Raw genomic sequence first — 21190 nt, forward strand, 5'->3', positions numbered from 1 at the left:
TATACATGTCAGCCTGGTGTTCCTCTGACGTATTGAATTGGAGGTGTCCCATGACTGAGGGTTCCAGAGATAAGCATTTAAGAGCTCTGAGGTGCTGTTCTGAGATCACATCTTTAAGTTCCTGAATAATGTGCTCCACTGTTGGGACACTTAGGATTTCTTTTCTTTTCTTTTTTTTTTTTTTGAGACGGAGTCTCGCTCTGTCGCCCAGGCTGGAGTGCAGTGGCTGGATCTCAGCTCACTGCAAGCTCTGCCTCCTGGGTTCACGCCATTCTCCTGCCTCAGCCTCCCGAGTAGCTGGGACTACAGGCGCCCGCCACCTCACCTGGCTAGTTTTTTGTATTTTTTAGTAGAGATAGGGTTTCACCGTGTTAGCCAGGATGGTCTCCATCTCCTGACCTCGTGATCCGCCCGTCTCGGCCTCCCAAAGTGCTGGGATTACAGGCTTGAGCCACCGCGCCCAGCCAGGATTTCTTTATAGTAACTCTCAGAGGTTAGCTGAGATTTCAAGTTACCCTGGTAAGCTCTGCAAAATTTCCCAGGGAGTTTCACTTGAATATCAAGTTTGGTTGCCAAATTTGTGACTTCCTCAAACCAAAATTCCTGACAAACTTCAATATTCTCCATCACTTCACTGAGTGAATGCAGTACTGCAGTCAAGCTATCGGCTGCAAAGAAGACATCAAAGGTTTGCCCCTGGAGATTTTTCCCAAAGGCTCTTGTAAAAGATAGGGTATTTTTAAGAACAGCAATAGTAACAATGAAATCAAAATCTGTTACTGCACTGTAGAGTACAAATGCTCGGCCAGCTACACAGTTATTCCATCTAATATTTGTGTCACTATTTATACCATCTAAACATAAAACAAATGCTTGCAGAAGTTCCACTAAAATTTCAAAAACATCATGCCTGCCTGTCCACGAGAATGGCAGAGTTCCTTCAGTTCTTTATCCCTTTCTTTACTGTTCTGAAAAAAGAACAGAAATTACATTGTCAAATTCTAAAAGCAGTTGTGGTGATTGATGGAAAAAAAGAACAAACTCCCTCAATTGTACCTAACACAACAGATACTCCCATAACAGGTACTGATTTTATCAATTACATATTTAAGACACAGGAAGAGCAGAGTGGGTAGATAGCTTGGGGATATATCTCTAAAAGTCTAGAAGGAACAACTTCCATTTTGGAAGAAAATTCAGTAGACACAACGTAAGCTTGGCCATGACAATACTCCATATTTAATCCCCACTTCTCAGCTATCGTAGTGTGAAATTTCACAGCCAAAATTTCTGCATCAGCTTCATAAGGCAGGAAGCCTGCAAATTACCCTCTTATTTTATGAGACTCATCAACAAACCTCAACGAGACTCATCAACAAACCTCACCGACACAGGTAGATGCCCTTCCCCTACCATGTCCATTACATCATCAGTGATAATGGAAAAGAAATGTGAGTCTCTCACTTCCCTTAGAGTTTATTCCCGAATACAGCTCTCACAGATCTCTACATCTGCCTCTGCTGTGTTTTTTAAACAAAACAACGTGTTAACTGCTCTTGTCTCAAAGCGCTTTCTCAGGACCCCTTGACCACAATTTATCCAGCACTCCAGCACTGCGTGAACGTTATCTGGAGCAAAGAGACCTTCTGGGATTTCATCGGCCTCATGTCCATCCAGAGGTATGTTTTGCTTTTCCATCAGAATCAAGATTTCAAACAGAGATTTTAGGTATCCTTTGTTTTCCTTCTCTTCAAGGGTTAGAGGTAAAATGTCCTCATCTGGCCCTTCACCCCCTTCTTTACTGGGGTTCTGAGCATTGCTGTTGTTGATTTCTTTATGTTTTTGTTCCTGTTCAGAAGGTTCATCAACAATTCTTTTATTCATTTTCTAGGTAGGTTGTTCAAATGACTGGTAAGAGCAAATATTGTTGGTATTGCATTATCTCATATAACTGTCCTATAAGGACTAGTTCTACAGACCCTAGACGTCTCAAAATGTTGGACCCCTCACCGGTCATGTTTATTTAGCTGATCAGGTGTTTTATCTTCTAAGTCTGCTCTCCTACAATTCACCCACTTCTGGCATCTGGTCGGGTCCCTCGGCAACCTGAAGAAGGCCAGGTCTGACTGCGTGCTCTTCCGCGTGCAGTTCGGCGGCGCGCAGAAGTTCTGCATGGTCGCCAGCCCGCCCGCCAGCCTGCCTGCCCAGCCCTTCCCTCCGTCGGGGCCGAGGAGAGCAGGCTTGCCGGCCATCGGGGCCGGGAAGGGCAGCCAGGACGGCCACCGGGCCGGGGAGAGCAGGCAGGTCAGCCATCCGGGCCCGGGAGGGGAGCCAGGCTAAGCCTCGAGGAGGGGCGCCGTGGTCAGAGGCCGGGCTGAGAACGCTGCTCTACAGCGCTCTGAGCGGCCGGGAGGGCTTACTGCTGCCATGGCCGTCTCTGGTGCATCATCCTACCCGCCCAGGACGCTGCCGCCTCCTTCCCTCAATGCCTGTTAATCAATTTTTAAATCAAGAAGTATTCATGTCTACCCAGCCTCTAATGACCTTTTTGAAAATGAAGTGGTAAACACATTACACATTTCAGCTCCAAAAACTCCTCAAAATATCTAAGGGCATCGGCAAGTTTTTCTTCTAATCTGATTTTTAAATGGAAGCATCTTATGTTTGATACATCATTTGATGTCTTTTAAAAAATGAGTGCTAGAGCACAACATTTTCAACAAAAAGTACACATGTATGGTTGTACAATAAAATGTATAAGATACCTATTTGTGTGTGTGTGTGTAATACATGAATATAGTTCCTCTCTATTCTTTATGTTCTTTAAATTCTTCATTATTATGCACTATTTCTTAAAATGGCTTAGGGGATGGATTGGTAGCTTTGGCTGTTTCCTGCTGACGTTTTAGAGGGTTACTAAAATGTGCAAAGAGGTAGTCACAGACCACAGTAAAACAACTAAATATTCAACGTGCTCTTTCAAATGTGTATTTAAGGACACAGAATCTTCTGTGTGGAGACAATCCGTGCATGCAACTAGACTAAATTCGTGCTAGCAGCCAAGACTTGCCTCTCTCAGTAGACCAGAATTATTCATAAACCATCATGTAAAGAGAAGTGAGCAGCCAACCAGGAGAACTAAGGGCACAGCTGTGAGTCCTGAGTAGCAAGATCAAGTCTCACACTGCTCATTACGAAGAGGGAGGGTTTCTGCCTTCGTTTATTTTCGGACACAGCTTAGATAAGGTTGCTGGCCATATTCCTGTTATTTTGATTCAAGCAGAAAATCCTGTGCAGATCCACGGAACACATTATTGTAACATCGCTCAGAGGAGAATTGGGTCAACGCAATTTAGAGGATGAAAATAGCTCTGCAGTGTGAGTGTAGAAACTCTGGTTTATTGGAGGATAACTTTTTTGATGGTCTCAAAGTTAAAAAATTTAAAACTTACAAACAATTTTATTAAATAGAAACTTGAGGGATTTTTATTCTATGCCTTATAGATCAAATGGTTTTAGCATGGGGTGGGAGGCAGATGCCAAGGGCTTACTGGAGCGAACTGCAAGGAACTCCAGCACTTTTCTGTGCTTCTCCTGAAGCATCTGACAAACCTCAACGAGACTGAAGCAAGCTTTGTATCTGAGTCTTGTCTAGGCCACATTAAATGGAGTTATTAGGCTTGAGTAACTTGAGTAACTTTTTAAATTAGGAATTCTTGACTTGGGGATACTTGCCTGAGGGTTTCTCTTTTCTGTTGTTGTTTTGTTGTGTTTTTTTTCTATGATTAAAAATGCCAAGAAGGGAAAATTTTTCCATGATTTGGAATTACCAGGAAGGACGGACCTCTAAGGACTGATGGCTTGTGAAAGACGACCATTGAAACAACCACTTGTATTTGTGCAAGGCTTATTGTTTAAACACCATACTCTTCTTATAGGATTATTGTTTCCCTTAAAAGAATGTTTCTACTAACTAGAGTTTTAATCTAACTTCAGTGCTGTCTGTCCAAGACTGTCCTGAATTGAGTAATTTTAAGGGATACGGTCTATCAATTTAATTTACTTGCATTTTATGGATTCTTCTTCTTTTTAAACATGAGCATATAATTAAATATCTCCTATACTGTTTACAGTGTTTAGATTATAGCTTATATATAAATTTCTCCTATCAAGTCTCTTCCATTATGTTTTATTAAATAACCAACAGACTCCACTGCTGATTTATCATGAATGATAGTAAATTTTTTCAGAATTTAAATTTATCTATAGTAAGTAACAGGCATTAATAACTTGGTTTCTTTTTTAAATAACCAGAGTCTGCAATGCCTTGGTTTATGCAAAAGCAGACAAGTCAGGCCCATCTCCTGGCTGGGTAACCTTTTTTTGCCACTGATCCAGCCCTTAAAGTGAGTCACGTTGTTTACTTGGGGTCCATGGATGAGCTACAGAGATTAGTCTGTGAATGTCCTAAAATACAGTACAACTGTGAGTTTCTGTGAACTTTCACATAATTTTTATCAAAAGAAATTTGTGGTATAATGGATAGGTGGGCAGTATAGTGTGCCCTGCAATCAGACTGCCTGGGTTTATATGATGATGGGGTTTGTGAGTTCTATTCCACAATATTGAATATTTTAAGCTGAAGAAATTTGAGAAATGGCAGGTTCAGGAGGGACTCTCTGACCTTCCCTTGAAGCAGGTCATAAGACCCTCCTGTGAGAGATGCTGTCTTTATATCCAGAGAAATGGAGCATTCTTCTCCCTGAAGATGGAGGGGTGCTGAAGAGAATCTGAATGAACAGGACTTGCTGAGTTTCTCCCAGTTTACTGCCCTTAGGGCCTATCTCTCTGCCCTATCACATTTTCCCACGACTCTTCATCAAACCTAGTATAAAGAAACACTCAGGTTTAATCATTTTTTTAAGGTATTCATTTCTTAATGAAGCCTCCCATGTCACATAATACTTTTTTTTTTTTTTTTTGAGACCGAGTTTCACTCTTGTAGCGCAGGCTGGAATGCAATGGCACAATCTCAGCTCACTGCAATCTCCGCCTCCTGGGTTCAAGCGATTCTCATGCTTCCGCCTCCGAAGTAGCTGGGATTACAGGTGCCCACTAATCATGCCCAGCTAATCTTTGGATTTTTAGTAGAGACGGGTTTTCACCATGTTGGCCAGGCTGGCCTTGAACTCCCGACCTCAGATGATCCACCTGCCTCGGCCTCCCAAAGTGCTGGGATTACAGGCGTGAGCCACCGCACCTGGCACGTAATACTTCTATTACGTAAATTTGTATGCTTCTCTGTTGTTAATCTGTCTTTTGTTACAGAGCCACAGCTAAGCTCCTAGAAGGGTAGAAGCAAAGATTTTTTTCCTTCCGTATGATCCCAATCCACTACTTAGCTCGGTGACTTCAAGCAAGTTACTTAACCTCTCTCTGCTTCAGCGTTCTCAAAATTGCAGAAATGGTCTTACAGGACTGCTGCGATGATTAAATGCGAGAATTCTGATGGCATGGAAAACTCTTAATGAAGTGGCAGGCACTTAGTAAGCATCACTAAATTTTACTAATTACATCACACAGTCAGCCCTCCATATCCACAGGTTCCATAGCTTTAGATTTAAGCAACCTTGGATGGAAAAAATTTGAAAAAAGTCAAAAATAAAAATAATAATTCAACAATTAAAGTTATATTAATTAAAAATACAGTATAACAACTATACAGCATTACATTGTATTAGATATTATAATAATCTAGAGATTATTTAGTATGTGGGAGGATTTACATAGGTTATATGCAAACACCACACCATTTTATATTAGTGACTTGAGCATCTGTGGATTTTGGTGTCTGAGGAGGTCCAGGAACCAATTTCCCAGGGATGCCAAGAGGTGAATGTATTCTCAAAATAATCTGTAACCTCCAAAAAGTTAAGAGGCACTGACCTATGATATTTTTAGAATTGTGTTTTAAAGAACAAATCAGTACCTGATTTAATAAGTCACACTTAAGCCTAATTCGAACAGAAATATTAGTTTGCAAAATGCACAGATACATATTCATCATGAGGCAGAAAGGCCTTTTAAATAGCTTTGAAAATGTGGAAAGTCAATTTGTGTTGTTCTTCCATGGGAGAAAAAGAATCTACCAAGTCCCAGGTGAGCCTCCAAAAAAAACTTCCATCTGCCCTTGGCTTCTGTACTATCCAAGCGTGTCTTGAAACCCTGAAATAAATTTCAAGGTGACAACCTAAATTTAACTCTGCAGTTGTGGGTTTGTGGATTTCTCAGCATTTTCTTTTTTAGTTAGCATAGAAGTCAAAAGTTACAAAAGCAATGAGATTCTGCATCTTTTAATGAAAGATAAAACAACAATATAAACATACACAAATTTACAGAGAAGGGAACAACTTTAATACATTTGGAGTAAAAGGTGTTTCTTCTTTAAATATGGTATAAAAATAAATGCAAGAAACATTAACGGAGAATGTACAGACAACAGACAAAGACAGGAGTTTCTTTCCGACTGTGGATACATTGGTGAAATGAAACTTTCTGTGCGAATTTACTGTTTAATAAATGTGAAGCCGTATGTATACTTATTGATATATACTTTTTTCTTTTACAGTTCTTCCAGTTTTTGACTGACTGAATTTTCAGTGAACTGTGTGTCTAGCTGAAGCTTTGAGAGAGAGAGAGAGAGAGAAGGAAAAAAAGAAAAGGTTTTACTTCACTTGAACTTGTTAAAAAGGAAAAGACACAGATCCAGGGTAAGTAGAGGGAGAAAGAAAGCAGACAACAGTTTGGAATGGAGGCATTGAGATGGAAGAGTCCACTGGAGATGGAATGTACACACACAAATAACAATTTAGGTCCTTTGCTCATGCAACATCTTGTTCTAATGTCCTCTGCTCCAGATCACAACAGCGAGCTACAAAGTATGTGCAGTGACTCCAGTCTGCATTCATGCTACAAGATGATCCGTTTAGTAAGACTGAACAAGGCTTGTTAACCTCTTGGACGTGAGAGATTTCCCCTGAGAAAATATATAAAACAAGAAAAAAGAAAGAAAATCAAGTATGATCACTGAAAACCTGCTTGGTAGTAGCAACTATTTACTGTAGCTGATTTGTGTGCAAGGGTCAAAACTGAACCCTTTAAGTCCATCTTAGTTCAAACTTCATGACCAACCTGCCTTCCCCGCTCCCTCCCTCCACTGACACGTCAAACAAAACTATCCTCCCTCCCTCCACCCTCCTACCCCTCCCAAATCCTTCCTCCCCACTGCAAACAGACTGATGGTTTCACAGCACAGATCAGCAAATCATAAAACATATCCATAAATGTTCCATCAAGGCTTAGCAATGAAGCAACATCTAGGTTCCCAACTGATTATAAACATGTTACAACAAATCTTAGTAAGCTGCTCTGAAAGATAATAATGTGAGTGCATTCTTGTTCAATGGCTGAAATTAATGTCACATTTATAAATATCTAGAAATGTAGAGGATATGATTGAATCAAACAAAATGCAGTTTTTGAGGGTGTGATTCATGAAACTCAAGATTGAGTGTGTCGCCTACCTTACATAATAATGGAGAAAAAGGTGAAAATTACACATCTGAAGATAAAAGTCTATTTGTTCCCTGTTTCCAGCTGTTGACGTCTTCCTATCCTTTCCTGACTTCTTCCAACCCTAATCCAAGAAAAAATCTGATCTATTCTGATTCCACATATACGATTACGTAAAGCACATACGTAGGTTTTAGAAATCTCATAAGTCAACATTGTTGCTGTTAATTACAAGTACTCTAGAGAGAGAAGAAATCTGAGGCCGGGCACAGTGGCTCACGCCTGTAAGCCCAGCACTTTGGGAGGCTGAGGTAGGCAGATCATCTGAGGTCAGGAGTTCGAAACCAGCCTGCCCAACATGGCAAAACTCCCTCTCTACTAAAAGTACAAAAATAAGTCGGGTGTGGTGGCGGGCACCTGTAATCGCAGCTACTCAGGATGCTGAAGCAGGAGAATCACTTGAACCCAGGAGGTGGAGGTTGCAATGAGCCGAGATCGCACCACTATACTCCAGCCTGGGTGACAAGAGCGAAACTATCTCCAAAAAAAAAAAAAAATTTGAAGTATTTGATCAGAATACAAAACTGGTGGTTCTCATTTCATGTCTTATTTTATATGTTCTATTAAAAAATTATGTGGGCCAGTTATTTAATGAATTTTTGTACATCTCAAGATAAAATAATAAGTAAAAATAAAAAATTGGAAACATATATTTTAGTAATAAATTACAGTCATAGCAATAGTCTTGATTTGCTACCTAATGTGGCTCCGTTTTAGAAAGGGGTTGGCGGTGATGGGAGATACATCATCACTCATGGTCATTGCCTTAGTCTGTTTGGGCGGCTATAACAGAAAACCATAGACTAAATGGCTTATAAACAACAGAAATTTATTTCTTATAGGCCTGGGAAGTCCAAGATCTAGACACTTATAGATTGTTTGTCTAGTGAGGGCCTTCTCCTTGGTTTATCAATGGTGCATTCTTGTTGTGTCCTCAGATAATGGAAGAAGGAAATAAGCTCCCTGGGCTTATCTGATAAAGGCTCCTGCTCATAAGGGCTTCACCTTCATGATCTAATTACCTTCCAAAGGCCCTGTCTCCTAATACCGTCACCCTTGAGATTAGGATTTAACATGTGAACTTGAGTGGGGAGGGAACAGAAATATTCAGTTCATAGCAGCCACATTTTTGGAAAAAGACAGTATGTTTAAGAAAAGATTAATAATTCCATAATCAACCTTTCTTTACACACCACATAATTACTGATAAGGGGCCTTTGCTGATATGAACAGCAGCAATGAAAATCATGCACCATTTTCTCTTAGTTTTTTCTTAATTGGGAAAAGGGTCCACAACTTAGCTTTCAGCAACTGAGAGGGAAGATATTAAAGTGGTTTTTGTTTTGTTTTGTTTTGTTTTGAGACGGAGTCTCACTCTGTTGTCAGTCTGAAGTGCAGTGGCTAAATCTCGGCTCACTGCAACCTCCGCCTCCCGGATTCAAGCGATTCTCCTGCCTCAGCCTGCGGAGTAGCTGTGACTACAGGCACCCGCCACCACACCCAGCTAATTTTTTGTATTTTTAGTAGAGATAGGGTTTCACCATGTTGGCCAGGATGGTCTCAATCTCCTGACCTTGTGATCCGCCCGCCTCAGCCTCCCAAAGTGCTGGGATTATAGGCATGAGTCACCGCGCCTGGCTAATATCAAAATTTAATGTTGGTATTTTCCACTAGGCTTCTGTTTATTCACTTTACGGGAGAAACAACAATAAAAGAGAAAACAGTTTATTAACAAGAGACCCTGCTTTATAAATAAAATATGCATTCCTGCCTGCTCTGGTCTGAATGTCTGTCCCCCTCAAAGCTCACGTGTTCAAAGCCTACTCTCCTATGTGATGCTATTAGGAGGTAGGGGCTTTGGGAAGTGACCAGGTATGAGGGTGAAGCTCTCATTAATGGAATTAGTGCTATTTATGTCTGTCTGTGTGTGTGTGTGTGTGTGAGACACAGTCTCACTCTATTGCCCAGGCTGGAGTGCAATGGTGCAGCCTCGGGTCCCTGCAATCTCCGCCTCCAAAGGCCCCAGTCACTGGGTTCAAGCGATTCTCCTGCCTCAGCCTCCTGAGTAGCTGGGATTACAGGCATAAGCCACCACGCCTGGCTAATTTTGTATTTTTAGTAGAGCCGGATTTCGCCATTTTGGCCAGCCTGGTCCCAAACCCCTGACCTCAGGTGATCCATCCGCCTCGGCCTCCCAAAGTGCTGGGATTACAGGCATGAGCCACTGCGTCTGGCCTAGTGCTCTTATAAAAGAGGCCCCAGGAAGCTTGTTTGCCCCTCCCACCAGGTGAGGACACAGTGGGAAGATGGCTGTCTATGAATCAGGAAGGGGGCCCTCATCGGACACTGAACCTGCCAGCGTCTTGATCTTGGACTTCTCAGCTTCTAGAACTGTGAGAGATAAATTTATTTTGTTTATAAGCTACCCACCCAGTTTACGGCATTTTGTTATAGCTGGCTATAACGGACTGAAATGCTGCCTCCACTTCCATGCCTATTTCCTCATCTGTAAAATGAGGATAATAATAGTACTTACTTTCAAATCTTGTTCTGAAGACTGATACACGTAAATTGCTTAAAACTATTTATGGATCATTTTGTTCACTCAGTTTATGTTGGCTATTACCTTATACTATCATTATAATAATTAATACTATCATTATATGCTGTCTTCATTAAGATATCCAAACCCAGAGTCACTATTCTGACACTGAGGAGGACAGAAAGTTGTAAATTAAAAGCTAAAATCATAAAATCATACTGCTTTTCCACCCCAATCCTGGGCAACAAGTTAATCAAATGATGTTGAAATAAAAAAGATTCAGTTCTTAAATACAACGCTATTTCCTGTGTTTACTACTGTAGTCTCTGTGCTATGAATAGAATTATATACACATGTGCATATATACCTATTCTGAGACTACAAAATTTATCTTTAAAACATGCTTACTTGGCTGGGCATGGTGGCTCATACCTGTAATTCCAGCACTTTGGGAGGCCGAGATGGTTGGATCACTTGAGGCCAGGAGTTCAAGACCAGCCTGGCCAACATGGTGAAACCCCATGTCTACTAAAAATACAAAAATCAGCTGGGTGTGGTGGGGCACACCTGTAGTCCCAACTACTTGGGAGGCTGAGGTGGGAGAATCATTTGAACCTGGGAGTTGGAGGTTGCAGTGAGCCAAGATAGGCCACTGCATTCCAGCCTGGGCTACAGAGTGAGACTCTGTCTCAAAAAAAAAAAAAAGTGCTTACTCTTTGTGGGATAAAGGAAGGTACACATCAGTACACGTTGGTTGAGGCACAACAATTAATTCTTATATAGTAGAAGACTGGGGGAAAGATGCTAATATAAAACTGTTTCTTTTAAAACTACAGATTAATGTGATTTGGTTCAAAATTCTGGGAAGAGGAGTGGGCCAGGTGCAGTGGCTGATGCCTATAATCCCAGCACTTTGGGAGGCCTAGGCAGTGGATCATGAGGTCAAGAGATTGAGACCATCCTGGCCAATATGGTGAAACCCCGTATCTACTAAAAATACAAAAATTAGCTGGGCATGGTGGTACACGCCTGTAGTCCCAGCTACTAAGGAGGCTGAGGTAGGAGAATCGCTTGAATCTGGGAGGCAGAGGTTGCAGTGAGTCGAGATCGCACTACTGCACTCCAACCTGGGTGACAGAGCAAGACTGTCTCAAAAAAAAAAAAAAAAAAAAAAACAAGAGTGAAATAGTTACATTGAAATTGGAAGCCATTTGAAACTCAGATACAGTCATTTTTTTATTTGAACGATTAAATCTACTGTTGTCCTTATCAATTTATAAAGAAAAAAAAATCTGGTTCTCTTTCTACAGTTTTGTTTTTATTTTTTCAAATATCCTCAAATCCTCAAAGCTACTAGTACGTGGCCTGATACGGACTTCATTAAAAATTGGATATGATACAAGTTAAGCGTGACAAGCACTTGTCCCAGGAAATAATTAAAAAACACTTTTTCATAGAAGCCCGTAGAGAAATATAGGCCCACAGTAAACCTGGGGCTTTGTGATATTAGCATAACAATGGGCAGAAATGAGAAAACATACAGGTGTATTTTAACAACAAAACTCTGTGTGGACCAGGCGAGGTGGCTCAGGCCTGTAATCCCAACACTTTGGGAGGCTGAGGCCAGCGGGTCACCTGAGGTCAGGAGTTCGAGACCAGTCTGGCCAACATGGTGAAACCCCATCTCTACTAAAATACGAAAATTAGCTGGGCGTGGTGGCGGTCGCCTGTAATCCCAGCTACTTGGGAGGCTGAGGCAGGAGAATTGCTTGAACCCAGGAGGTAGAGGTTGCAGTGAGCCGAGATCACACCATTGCACTCCAGCCTGGGCAGTAGAGTGAGATTCCATCTCAAAAAAAAAAAAAAAAAAAAAAAGATCTTAAGTGCAGCACTGAGGTCAAAGCAGACAGCATGGATGCCCAATGAGCCATCTGGATTGGAAGATTTAGATCACTTGGATCTATTTGCAAACCATATGCAAATCCTGCCTTATTCACATACTAGAAAGGAAAATACATAAGCCCTACTCTAGTGCACAAAGAAACTATTGTGTCTGCACTTCTGGTTGCTCACTCTATTGCAATGTATTAAGTTAAAAAGAACACGGATCACTTCCAGGGAAGTATACATGGTACGATATTTGCATGTCAACCGTTTTGGAACAATCAATTTCAGTGTAGTTCCTCGGATGCTGTATGGAACCAGCCCCTGCCAATGATCTTTTCCCAATTTTTCCAAATTGAAGAACCTGAGAAATGGTTTTTCAAAATTATTTTTAAAATTTTCGAGACAGGGTCTTGCTCTATCACCCAAATCAGGGTGCAGTGGTGTGACCATGACTTACTGCAGCTTCGACCTCCCATGCTCAAGCGACCTCCTGCCTCAGCCTCCCAAGTAGCTGAGACCACAGGTGTGCACCACCATGCCTTGCTGATTTTTTATTTTTAGTAGAGATGAGGTCTCATTATGTCGTCCAGTCTGATCTCAAACTCCTGGTCTCAAGTGATCCTCCCAGCTCAGTCTCCCAAAGTGCTTGGATTACAGGTATGAGACACTGTGCCTGACCAAATCTGAGAAATTTTTATATCTAAGTTTTAAAGTCTTAATTCCATAAATTAAAAGGGCTAACAAACCCTATCAATAGCATTTTTAAAAAACCAAATTGCTTACAATAATTCAATAATTTTATGTGAATAATACTTATTTTTAACCCCATGATTACATATGTGTTATGTGATTTACACTCTTCCTGTCAGATTCTAAAGGAAACAGATTATAGTGGAAACAGAAATCTATAGAGAAAGACAAATATACTTAGAACATAACAAAAACTCAAGATCTTATGACATTTTGTAACATCTAGTTAATGGTGATATGCTAGAAAAAGAAGCATATAATCAGTTTTGGGACAAAATAAACCTGGGACTTCAGCTGGCACGTAGGTGAATAGACAGCATCATCCTAGTCTATAATATGATAATTACATAAACAAAGAGAGTTCTCTAGTGTGTCACAATAAAACTTCCCCTCCACTAAACCAATTCCTTTCTGTCCTAAATGGTTTGGAGAGATTTTGTTATAATTAGGCACAACACCCTCAAAACAAAAATAACAACCTATGTATTTGTCCTTAACTTTTCCAAGTGAACTATCAAAGGTACAAATTTTAACTGACTTTTAAAACATCATCCTTGGCCTGGGCGCAGTGGCTCATGCTTGTAAACCTAGTACCTTGGGAGACTGAGATGGGTGGATCACTTGCGGTCAGGAGTTTGAGACCAGCATGGACAACATGGAAAAACCATGTATCTACTCAAAAAAAAAAAAAAAAAAAAAAAAAAAAAAAAAAAAAAAAAAAAAAAAGCAGGGCATGGTGGTGCATGCCTGTAATTCCAGCTAACCAGAAGGCTGAGATAGGAGAATTGCTTGAATCCAGGAGACAGAGGTTGCAGTGAGCCGAGATTGCGTGCCACCCCACTCCAGTCTGGGTGACAGAGCGAGACTCTGTCTCAAAAAAAAAAAAAAAATCATTCTTAGTCTTAAAGTAGTAACAGAAAGTTGATGATAAGGAGCCCTGAGTCAGTAGGAATTGATGAAGGCCAGGCTCTTAGCTACAGCCTGACAGCCTGGGGCATTAGGGAGACGGAATCAACTTTTTACATTCCTCTCCTGCAATCCAAGGAAGTAGAGAGAAGCTATGTTTGCTTGAGTTACTAAGCCCACTTATTTTATTGCTGTCATAAAAACACAAAGTATGGCCAGGCGTGGTGGCTCATGCCTGTAATCTCAGCACTTTGGGAGGCCGAGGCAGTGGATCATCTGAGGTCAGGAGTTCAAGACCAGCCTGGCCAACATAGTGAAACCCTGTTTCTACTAAAAAAAAATATATATCACAAAATTAGGCAAGCGTCGTGGCAGGTGCCTGTAGTCCCAGCTACTCGGGAGGCTGAGGCAAGATAATCACTTGAACCTGGGAGGCGGAGGTTGCAGTGAGCTGAGATCGGGCCATTGCACTCCAGCCTGGGCTACGAGAGTGAAACTCTGTCTAGAAGAAAAAACAAAAAACAAAACAAAACAAAAAAACACAGTAGTCTTTTTTTTTTTTGAGACGGAGTCTCGCTCTGCTGCCCAGGCTGGAGTGCAGTGGCGCGATCTCAGCTCATTGCAAGCTGCGCCTCCCGGGTTCCTGCCATTCTCCTGCCTCAGCCTCCCGAGTAGCTGGGACTGCAGGCGCCGCCACCTCGCCCGGCTAATTTTTTGTATGTTTAGGAGAGACGGGGTTTCACCGTGTTAGCCAGGATGGTCTCGATCTCCTGACCTCGTGATCCTCCCACCTTGGCCTCCCAAAGTGCTGGGATTACAGGCGTGAGCCACCGCGCCCGGCCCACAGTAGTCTTTTCTAGTCTACAGGACACTGAAGAGATTGAGCAGAAATAAAGGGGCAGAGTTTTAGAAGGTGGCTATGAAACAGCTTACAGAGAAGAGTAGAAAGTTATCAACATCTTTTAGATTTTTTTTGAGGCCAGGCGCAGTGGCTCACGTCTGTAATCCCAGCACTTTGTGAGGCCGAGGCGGGCGGATCACGAGGGAGATCGAGACCATCCTGGCTAACACGGTGAAACCGCGTCTCTACTAAAAACACAAAAAAACTAGCCGGGTGAGGTGGCGGCGCCTGTAGCCCCAGCTACACGGGAGGCTGAGGCAGGAGAATGGCGTGAACCCGGGAGGTGGAGTTTGCAGTGAGCCCGAGATCGCGCCACCGCACTCCAGCCTGGGCGACAGAGCGAAACTCTGTCTCCAAAAAAAAAAAAAAAAAAAGATTTTTTTTTGGAAAAAAATATAACCTCCATTTTCGCTATCCTTTTACAATTCCTGCTTGTTTGTCTCCAGCCATTGCCTCCGAGTGTCTCCCATATGTTGCTGTAGACTGGGACGTATATTCTTGAGTGCTTTGTAGGCTGCAGAGACTATGGAGAGGAACTGGGAGTAAGAAAGGTAAAAATCTTGTCATTGCCTTTCCACTGGTTTATGTGATCCAACTGTCTCACCAGATGCTCAACCCCACAGCTCTGTTAATAAAAAGAGCTGACCATATGGTGGTAAAATGAGATGCTATTGGACCAGAGATAGGGAATGCTTTTAGGAGAGGCTGAGCTAAAAGACGTTATCCGTTTGTTATTTTACTCTCATGTTGAAAAAATACCCTTTTTTTCACACTTACTGAACCAGGGATGGGGAGTGCTCTTAGCAGAGTCTAAACTAAGGGATGTTAGATGTTTGTTATTTTACTCTCAAGTTGAAAATTCCTGTTTCACTTGTAAATATAAACATCTTTGCCTGGATTTCCAAATCCTTCACTACCTGGGTTTCGTGGCCTGTCAGACTCTTTACTGTTACCCACGAAGTGGTTCTTTGGCTGGCCGTTGTGCCTGCTGCTCTCTCCGCTAGTCACCTGTTTGTGCATGTACCTGTTCAGACCCTATCCACTCTTCAAAGATGAACTTCTTATCTATGTCCTTGCTGAAGCCTTCTAACTACCCCTAAACTCCACCAGTTCCCTCTTTGAATTATTCATACTGGTAGAACCTGTATTAGTGCTTTTATATGCCTTCTTACATGGTTTTGTAAGTCATCTGGCCTGATGAAGTAATAACGGACAGCTGTTAAACGACTTTAACATTACAGTAGTCTCCAAATAAGTACTTGATTATTTGCAAGAGTTGAGGTTCTTTGGCTGCAAATCTCATTAAGGGAATAAATTTCTAGAAATCAGGGTAATGAGATTCCAAGGTCTTGGGAGAATTAACTTTTAATTTGGGGGAGGAGAGGCGTGGTGGAGAGAGGGATGAGGGTCACTGGTCACACCCTCAATATTAACAGATTGACTAATAGAATCAGAATCTTTTCAAGTAGGCAGGTGCCAAGAAGGAATTCAAGCTAGGCCAGGTGTTTGGGAAGCTCTTGCATGATTTAAATGAAATCAGTTTTTCCAGGTAAACTTACAAATGAGCTTACTGAAACACAATGAATAATTTTTATAAAACTGTGGAGAGTGGGTGAGTTCCTAGAATGTTAAAGATAAGCTTGAATTCTTGAGATTTAAGATGGAAAGGACATGAGGAAGACAATTCTGTAGTTAGTTTTGGAACTGTCATATTTAACGTTGAATGCTGAAAAATATTCTAGTACTATGTACTAAAAGGAGATAGCTCATGAACACATATACATTTAAGTACTGGTCACTAGCTTCCTAAGAGAATTGAGAAGGAAAAAGTATAGCCAAATACTTTCATTTTCTTAGTTAAAAATTTTTTCCATAATAAAAGCAGTATATGTTCACTAAAGAAAATGGAGAAAACATAGAAAAACAGAGAAGAAATAAGTATTACTTGATATATGATCATTTACTTTCTATTATGTCCTTCTACCTTTTTATACACAGATACATGTTTAAAGAGATTACATTTTGTTCAATTACCCATGTTATAGATGTTTCTTCTAAAATAATACTGTTTTACCAACTAAATGAATTAGTTGGTAAGGAAATCAATTTAGAGAGATGCTACCAACACTTAGAAAAAAATTAAGTATAGAATATATTTTAAAAATCAGATTGCATTGCACATAAGGGAATGTATTGTTATGTTATTTCGGTTCTATGCACATATAAACACACACAAATACAGTTTATACAGTAACCATATAGATGTACACACACACATATACAAATATGCACAAACACACGTATGTGTTGGTCAAATGTGGCTACTCCGGGCACACCGCCCATGGGTTAGCCCTGCTCTGCAAAGAGCAATAGAAAAATTAATATTTTTAAAAAATGTCAAATATGGGTATAATTAAAAGAAACAAAAGCCAATGCTTTAAAATCTAATTTTTAATATTTGTATAACGTTCCAACAGTAGATATGTCTTGATATATTTAAGAAATTCACAATTGTTGTGCTTTCAGACTGTGTTCTATATTTGACAATTATATAATGCAACAAATATTTTTTATATGTGGGAACATCTGGGGTTTTTTTAGGATTAAATTACTAGAACTTGAATTACTGATTCAAAGTGAGAGATTTTTGACCTTTTGGCACATTCTGTCAAATTCTATTCGAAAAGTGATAGCAAAATCAGACTTTTATGAACATTGTACAAGATCACCTATTTTCTTAACCCCTTTCTAATACTAGATGTTATCATATTAACAAAACAAACCTATTTGGAGGAAAAAGTGATTGTGCTGCCTTCTGAATTTTACTTAGGTATTAATAACAATAGGTTTTCTTTTTTGTTTTCTCATATATCGATTTACTATTTGTATTTCTTTTGTTAAAATTTCCTAAGTCCCTCTCTCATTCTTCTAATGGTGTGTTGCTCTTACAACATTATATGTTTGCAAGGAACTCCCTGTAGACCCTATATTACATTTTTGTCTGTCATAGAGATGCTCATTTACTCATTTTAAAAAGGAGTTTACCAGATTTGAGGACAGGAACTTGCTTTAAACAAAAGATCTTCGGCTAAGTAAGGCATGCAGCAGTGTTTGCACTATCTCTGTGGTTGGAAAAGAGAAAGATGTGCTTCATAACTAAATAAACAACTATCTTCATGGTGTGCTATTAGGGCAGTGGAATTCTGTCTTCCTCTCTGTTCCTTATGACATTTTAATCAGTAATTTGAATGATTAAACTGATGAAATTCTGATAAAATGTATGTATGATCCGCTTATAACCTTGGTTAAAAGACTGAGTAACAAAGAAAAGCTTCAAAAAATTATGTAAAGCTATACAAATGAACTAAAACTTACAAGATAAATTTAGTAGAAAGAAGGGTAAAGAACCAACGTACACTAAAGTGAAAAGTAAATAAATAATGAACAAAGAAACTTAGCAGCAAAAGACAAAATTAGGGACAACTAATCTCAGCACATGAGAAAAAAATCCAATTTTTAAAGTATTTTATTTTAAGCCCCAAATGACATTACATGTTGCTCTGGTTGGGGACTACAGTGGGGAAGTGGATGCAATTTTCAGGTTAGATTTTAAAAGTTATAGTATACAAAGCCAAGGAGGTGATATTCCCACTTTATGCTGGCTGGGCCATATCTCAAATACTATGTTCAGTTATGATTATGAGGCCTACTGGTGAACTGGAGCACATGTACAAAGTGAGCAACCAGGATGATGAAAGAACAGGAAATTATTAAATGGGAAAACATTAGAAGCTCACTTTCCCGTTATAAGTGTCACTCAGATTTCATTTGCTAGCAACATTTAAGACATCTTTACTTTATCAAGTCTTTTTGTCTTCAGCTTAGTTATCAAAGAAATATCTTTTTCTTTTTATACTCACATTTCAACAGGTTTATTTTAATAAAGTACTTACATGCAATATGCAATAAATTTAATTATAAACAGCTGTGGGAACAAATGGAACAAAACAAACAAAAATGGACTCTTACACAGTTCAACGGGTGGTTGCAGAAATGTGAGGACGTAATTGGAGAGCAGCCTCTCAGCTGTGACATTTGTGTGCTCTTGACATTCACCATGGAGTAAGTGGAGAGCATTGGTATGTCTAGGGCAGTGGTTTTCAGAGTGTGGCCTTAAAATCAGCAGCAGCAGCATCACTGAGAATTGGTTAAACATGAAAATTCTTGAATTGGATCCATCAGTAAATGACTTACGTAGACTTTCTGAAAGATGGAGTCCAGCAATCTGTGTTAGCATGGGCCCTCCAGGTGATTCTGATGCATCTCAAGTGAGAACCACGGATGTTTAGTAAGGAGAGATCAGCTGGGAATACTTCTATCTGTGTGATGATTTTTAAACGGTATGGTTTTGGGATGCTTGAAACCAATGTGGAGCAGAGAAAAAGAAGAGTTCTAATGTAATCAGAGATGAGGTTACAGAATCTGCATTTGCCAAGCCCCTGGTGATTTTTGAGGTATGGATAGTTGGACCACACTTAGAAAAATAATGAAGTAGGCAAGGCACGGTGGCTCACGCCTGTAATCCCAGCACTTCGGGAGGCCAAGGTGGGTGGATCACTTGAGGTCAGGCGTTTGAGAACAGCCTTGCAACATGGTGAAACCTCCTCTCTACTAAAAATGCAAAAATTAGCTGAGTGTGGTGACGCATGCCTGTAATCCAAGCTATTTGGGAGGCTGAAGCAGGAGAATCACTTGAGCCGGGGAGGCAGAGGCTGCGGGGAGCCAAGATTGCACCACTGCACTCCATCCTGGATGACAGAGCGAGACTCCGTCTCAAAAAACAAAAGAAAACAAACAAAAAACAAACAAACAAACAAACAAACAAAAAACAGAAACAAAAAGGAAAGAAAGAAAAAAAGAAAATGAAGTAGAGTTTTTTTTAAAATTTATAAATTTGTTTTTTATAGAGACCAGATCTATTATGTTGCCCAGGATGATCCTGAACTCCTGGCCTTAAGTGATCCCCACAACCCCTGGCCTCGGCTTCCCAAAGTGCTGGGATTACAGGCACAAGCCACTGTGCCTGGCCGACGTAGAGATTTTAACTAAGGGAAAGAAAAAGAAAACTTGGGGGAGGTAATGTAAATCACACCTCAAGCAATTCACTAGTTGTCATCTAGAGGAAGGGCTTGTATTACTCTGTGGTGGCTTCAGGAAATAGAACTAGGATTAATAGTTGGAAGTTACAGAAAAGTGGATTATGGAAGGGATTTCTAAGAGATGAAATGATCTGCTGACTAAGGGTACCACATCTCAGATACTTAGGAGCTGCCAAATGCTGAATACCCATTTGTCACTGAGCCTACAGAAAAGATTCTTGCAATGGACTGAGGATTGGACCTGGGGAAATATGGACCTCTAAGTTCCTTTTCAATTCTGAAACTCCAAAAATTTTATCATTCCCAGTATCTCCTGAAAGTACCTTGAAGATTTACATTTTACAGTCAGAAAAGAGAAAGCTCTCCCAATAAACTTTTTAATTTATTCTTGTTAGATATTAATAGGTCTATTTCAGGTGAACAGTGTTGAAAATAGGGGAAGCCTGTAATCCCAGCACTTTGGGTTAGATCACGAGGTCAATATCGAGTCCTGGCTGACACGGTGAAACCCCGTCTCTACTAAAAAATTCAGTGGTGCCTGTAGTCCCAGCTACTCGGGAGGCTGAGGCAGGAGAATGGCGAGAAGGGAGGCGGAGCTTGCAGTGAGCTGAGATCCGGCCACTGCAATCAGCCTGGGCGGCTTGTTATTCTCCTTTGTAGTAACTGAGCCCATGTCCATTGGGGAATTCGGTTTTGGCTGATGAAATAGATGAAAAACTTCTTTAATACCAAAATAAAATCTGCATGACTCAAAGAGGCAAAAAACTGATGGATGAACTTTTTATTCCCCCAGAAATAATAGAGCATTCTAGAGAATGTGCTTTAAATTTCCAATAACTGCCACAGCCTATTTTAGTAATGGCCTCTGCTGGTTGAAATTACAGATATATGTGGCGTATTTAGGATTGTCCACTGTGTGTTCCTATTATTCTTAGATACTGGCCATTGACAAAAACAATGACAACAGCCATCAAAATATGGTGCACAATGAAGAGGGCATCAGATTTTGCCCAGTCTGGACTTGTGTATAGTATCAGCCAAAAACATGAAAAATGCACCAAGGTTTCTGTAGCTATACACATAATACCTCCATGCTTATAGATGGATGCAATTTAGATAAAGATGTCTAATGTATCGCTATTTTAAATTGTCTATTTTAGTGTTACTGCTTTCTGGGTACTAGCAAAAATTATGGAAAAGAATAAATTAAAACCACAGCTTGTCATCAGTATAAAAATGGCTTTCTTTTCTGAAAGATGCTTCATAAAAGAATGCTAATGAATATATACGATGCTACATGTGTCTTTAGAATAAGCAAGAGAAAATGATTTTGAAAGAGATGACCTGTTGATGACCCAGGGCTGCCTAGTAAGTGACCTCACAACTAGAAATAATTAATATACGACTCCATTT

The 21190-nt window shown here is 40.4% G+C and overlaps 1 protein-coding gene and 2 pseudogenes across 4 annotated transcripts in view; all 3 read right to left on the reverse strand.

Annotated features, from left to right (window-relative positions):
• Positions 1–438: 438 nt before the first annotated feature.
• LOC126958779 (52 kDa repressor of the inhibitor of the protein kinase-like) lies at positions 439–1354 on the reverse strand (annotated as a pseudogene).
• LOC126942864 (52 kDa repressor of the inhibitor of the protein kinase-like) lies at positions 1322–2174 on the reverse strand (annotated as a pseudogene).
• A 4217-nt stretch (positions 2175–6391) lies between these two features.
• The window catches only part of RGS7 (regulator of G protein signaling 7), a 569955-nt gene continuing 555156 nt past the window's right edge, over positions 6392–21190 (reverse strand). For 3 of the 4 annotated variants that reach the window (XM_050770848.1, XM_050770873.1, XM_050770865.1), the window contains one exon: positions 6950–7036. Coding sequence is in view for 1 of the 4 variants with exons in the window: in XM_050770857.1 (XP_050626814.1) it covers positions 6986–7036 (51 nt within the window). In the remaining 3 variants the exon portion in view is untranslated. Of the gene's footprint in view, positions 7037–21190 lie in introns of all 4 variants that reach the window. The other variant, XM_050770857.1, reaches the window with a different exon arrangement.

Source organism: Macaca thibetana, chromosome 1 (assembly GCF_024542745.1).
Source record: "Macaca thibetana thibetana isolate TM-01 chromosome 1, ASM2454274v1, whole genome shotgun sequence".
NCBI lineage: Eukaryota > Metazoa > Chordata > Mammalia > Primates > Cercopithecidae > Macaca > Macaca thibetana.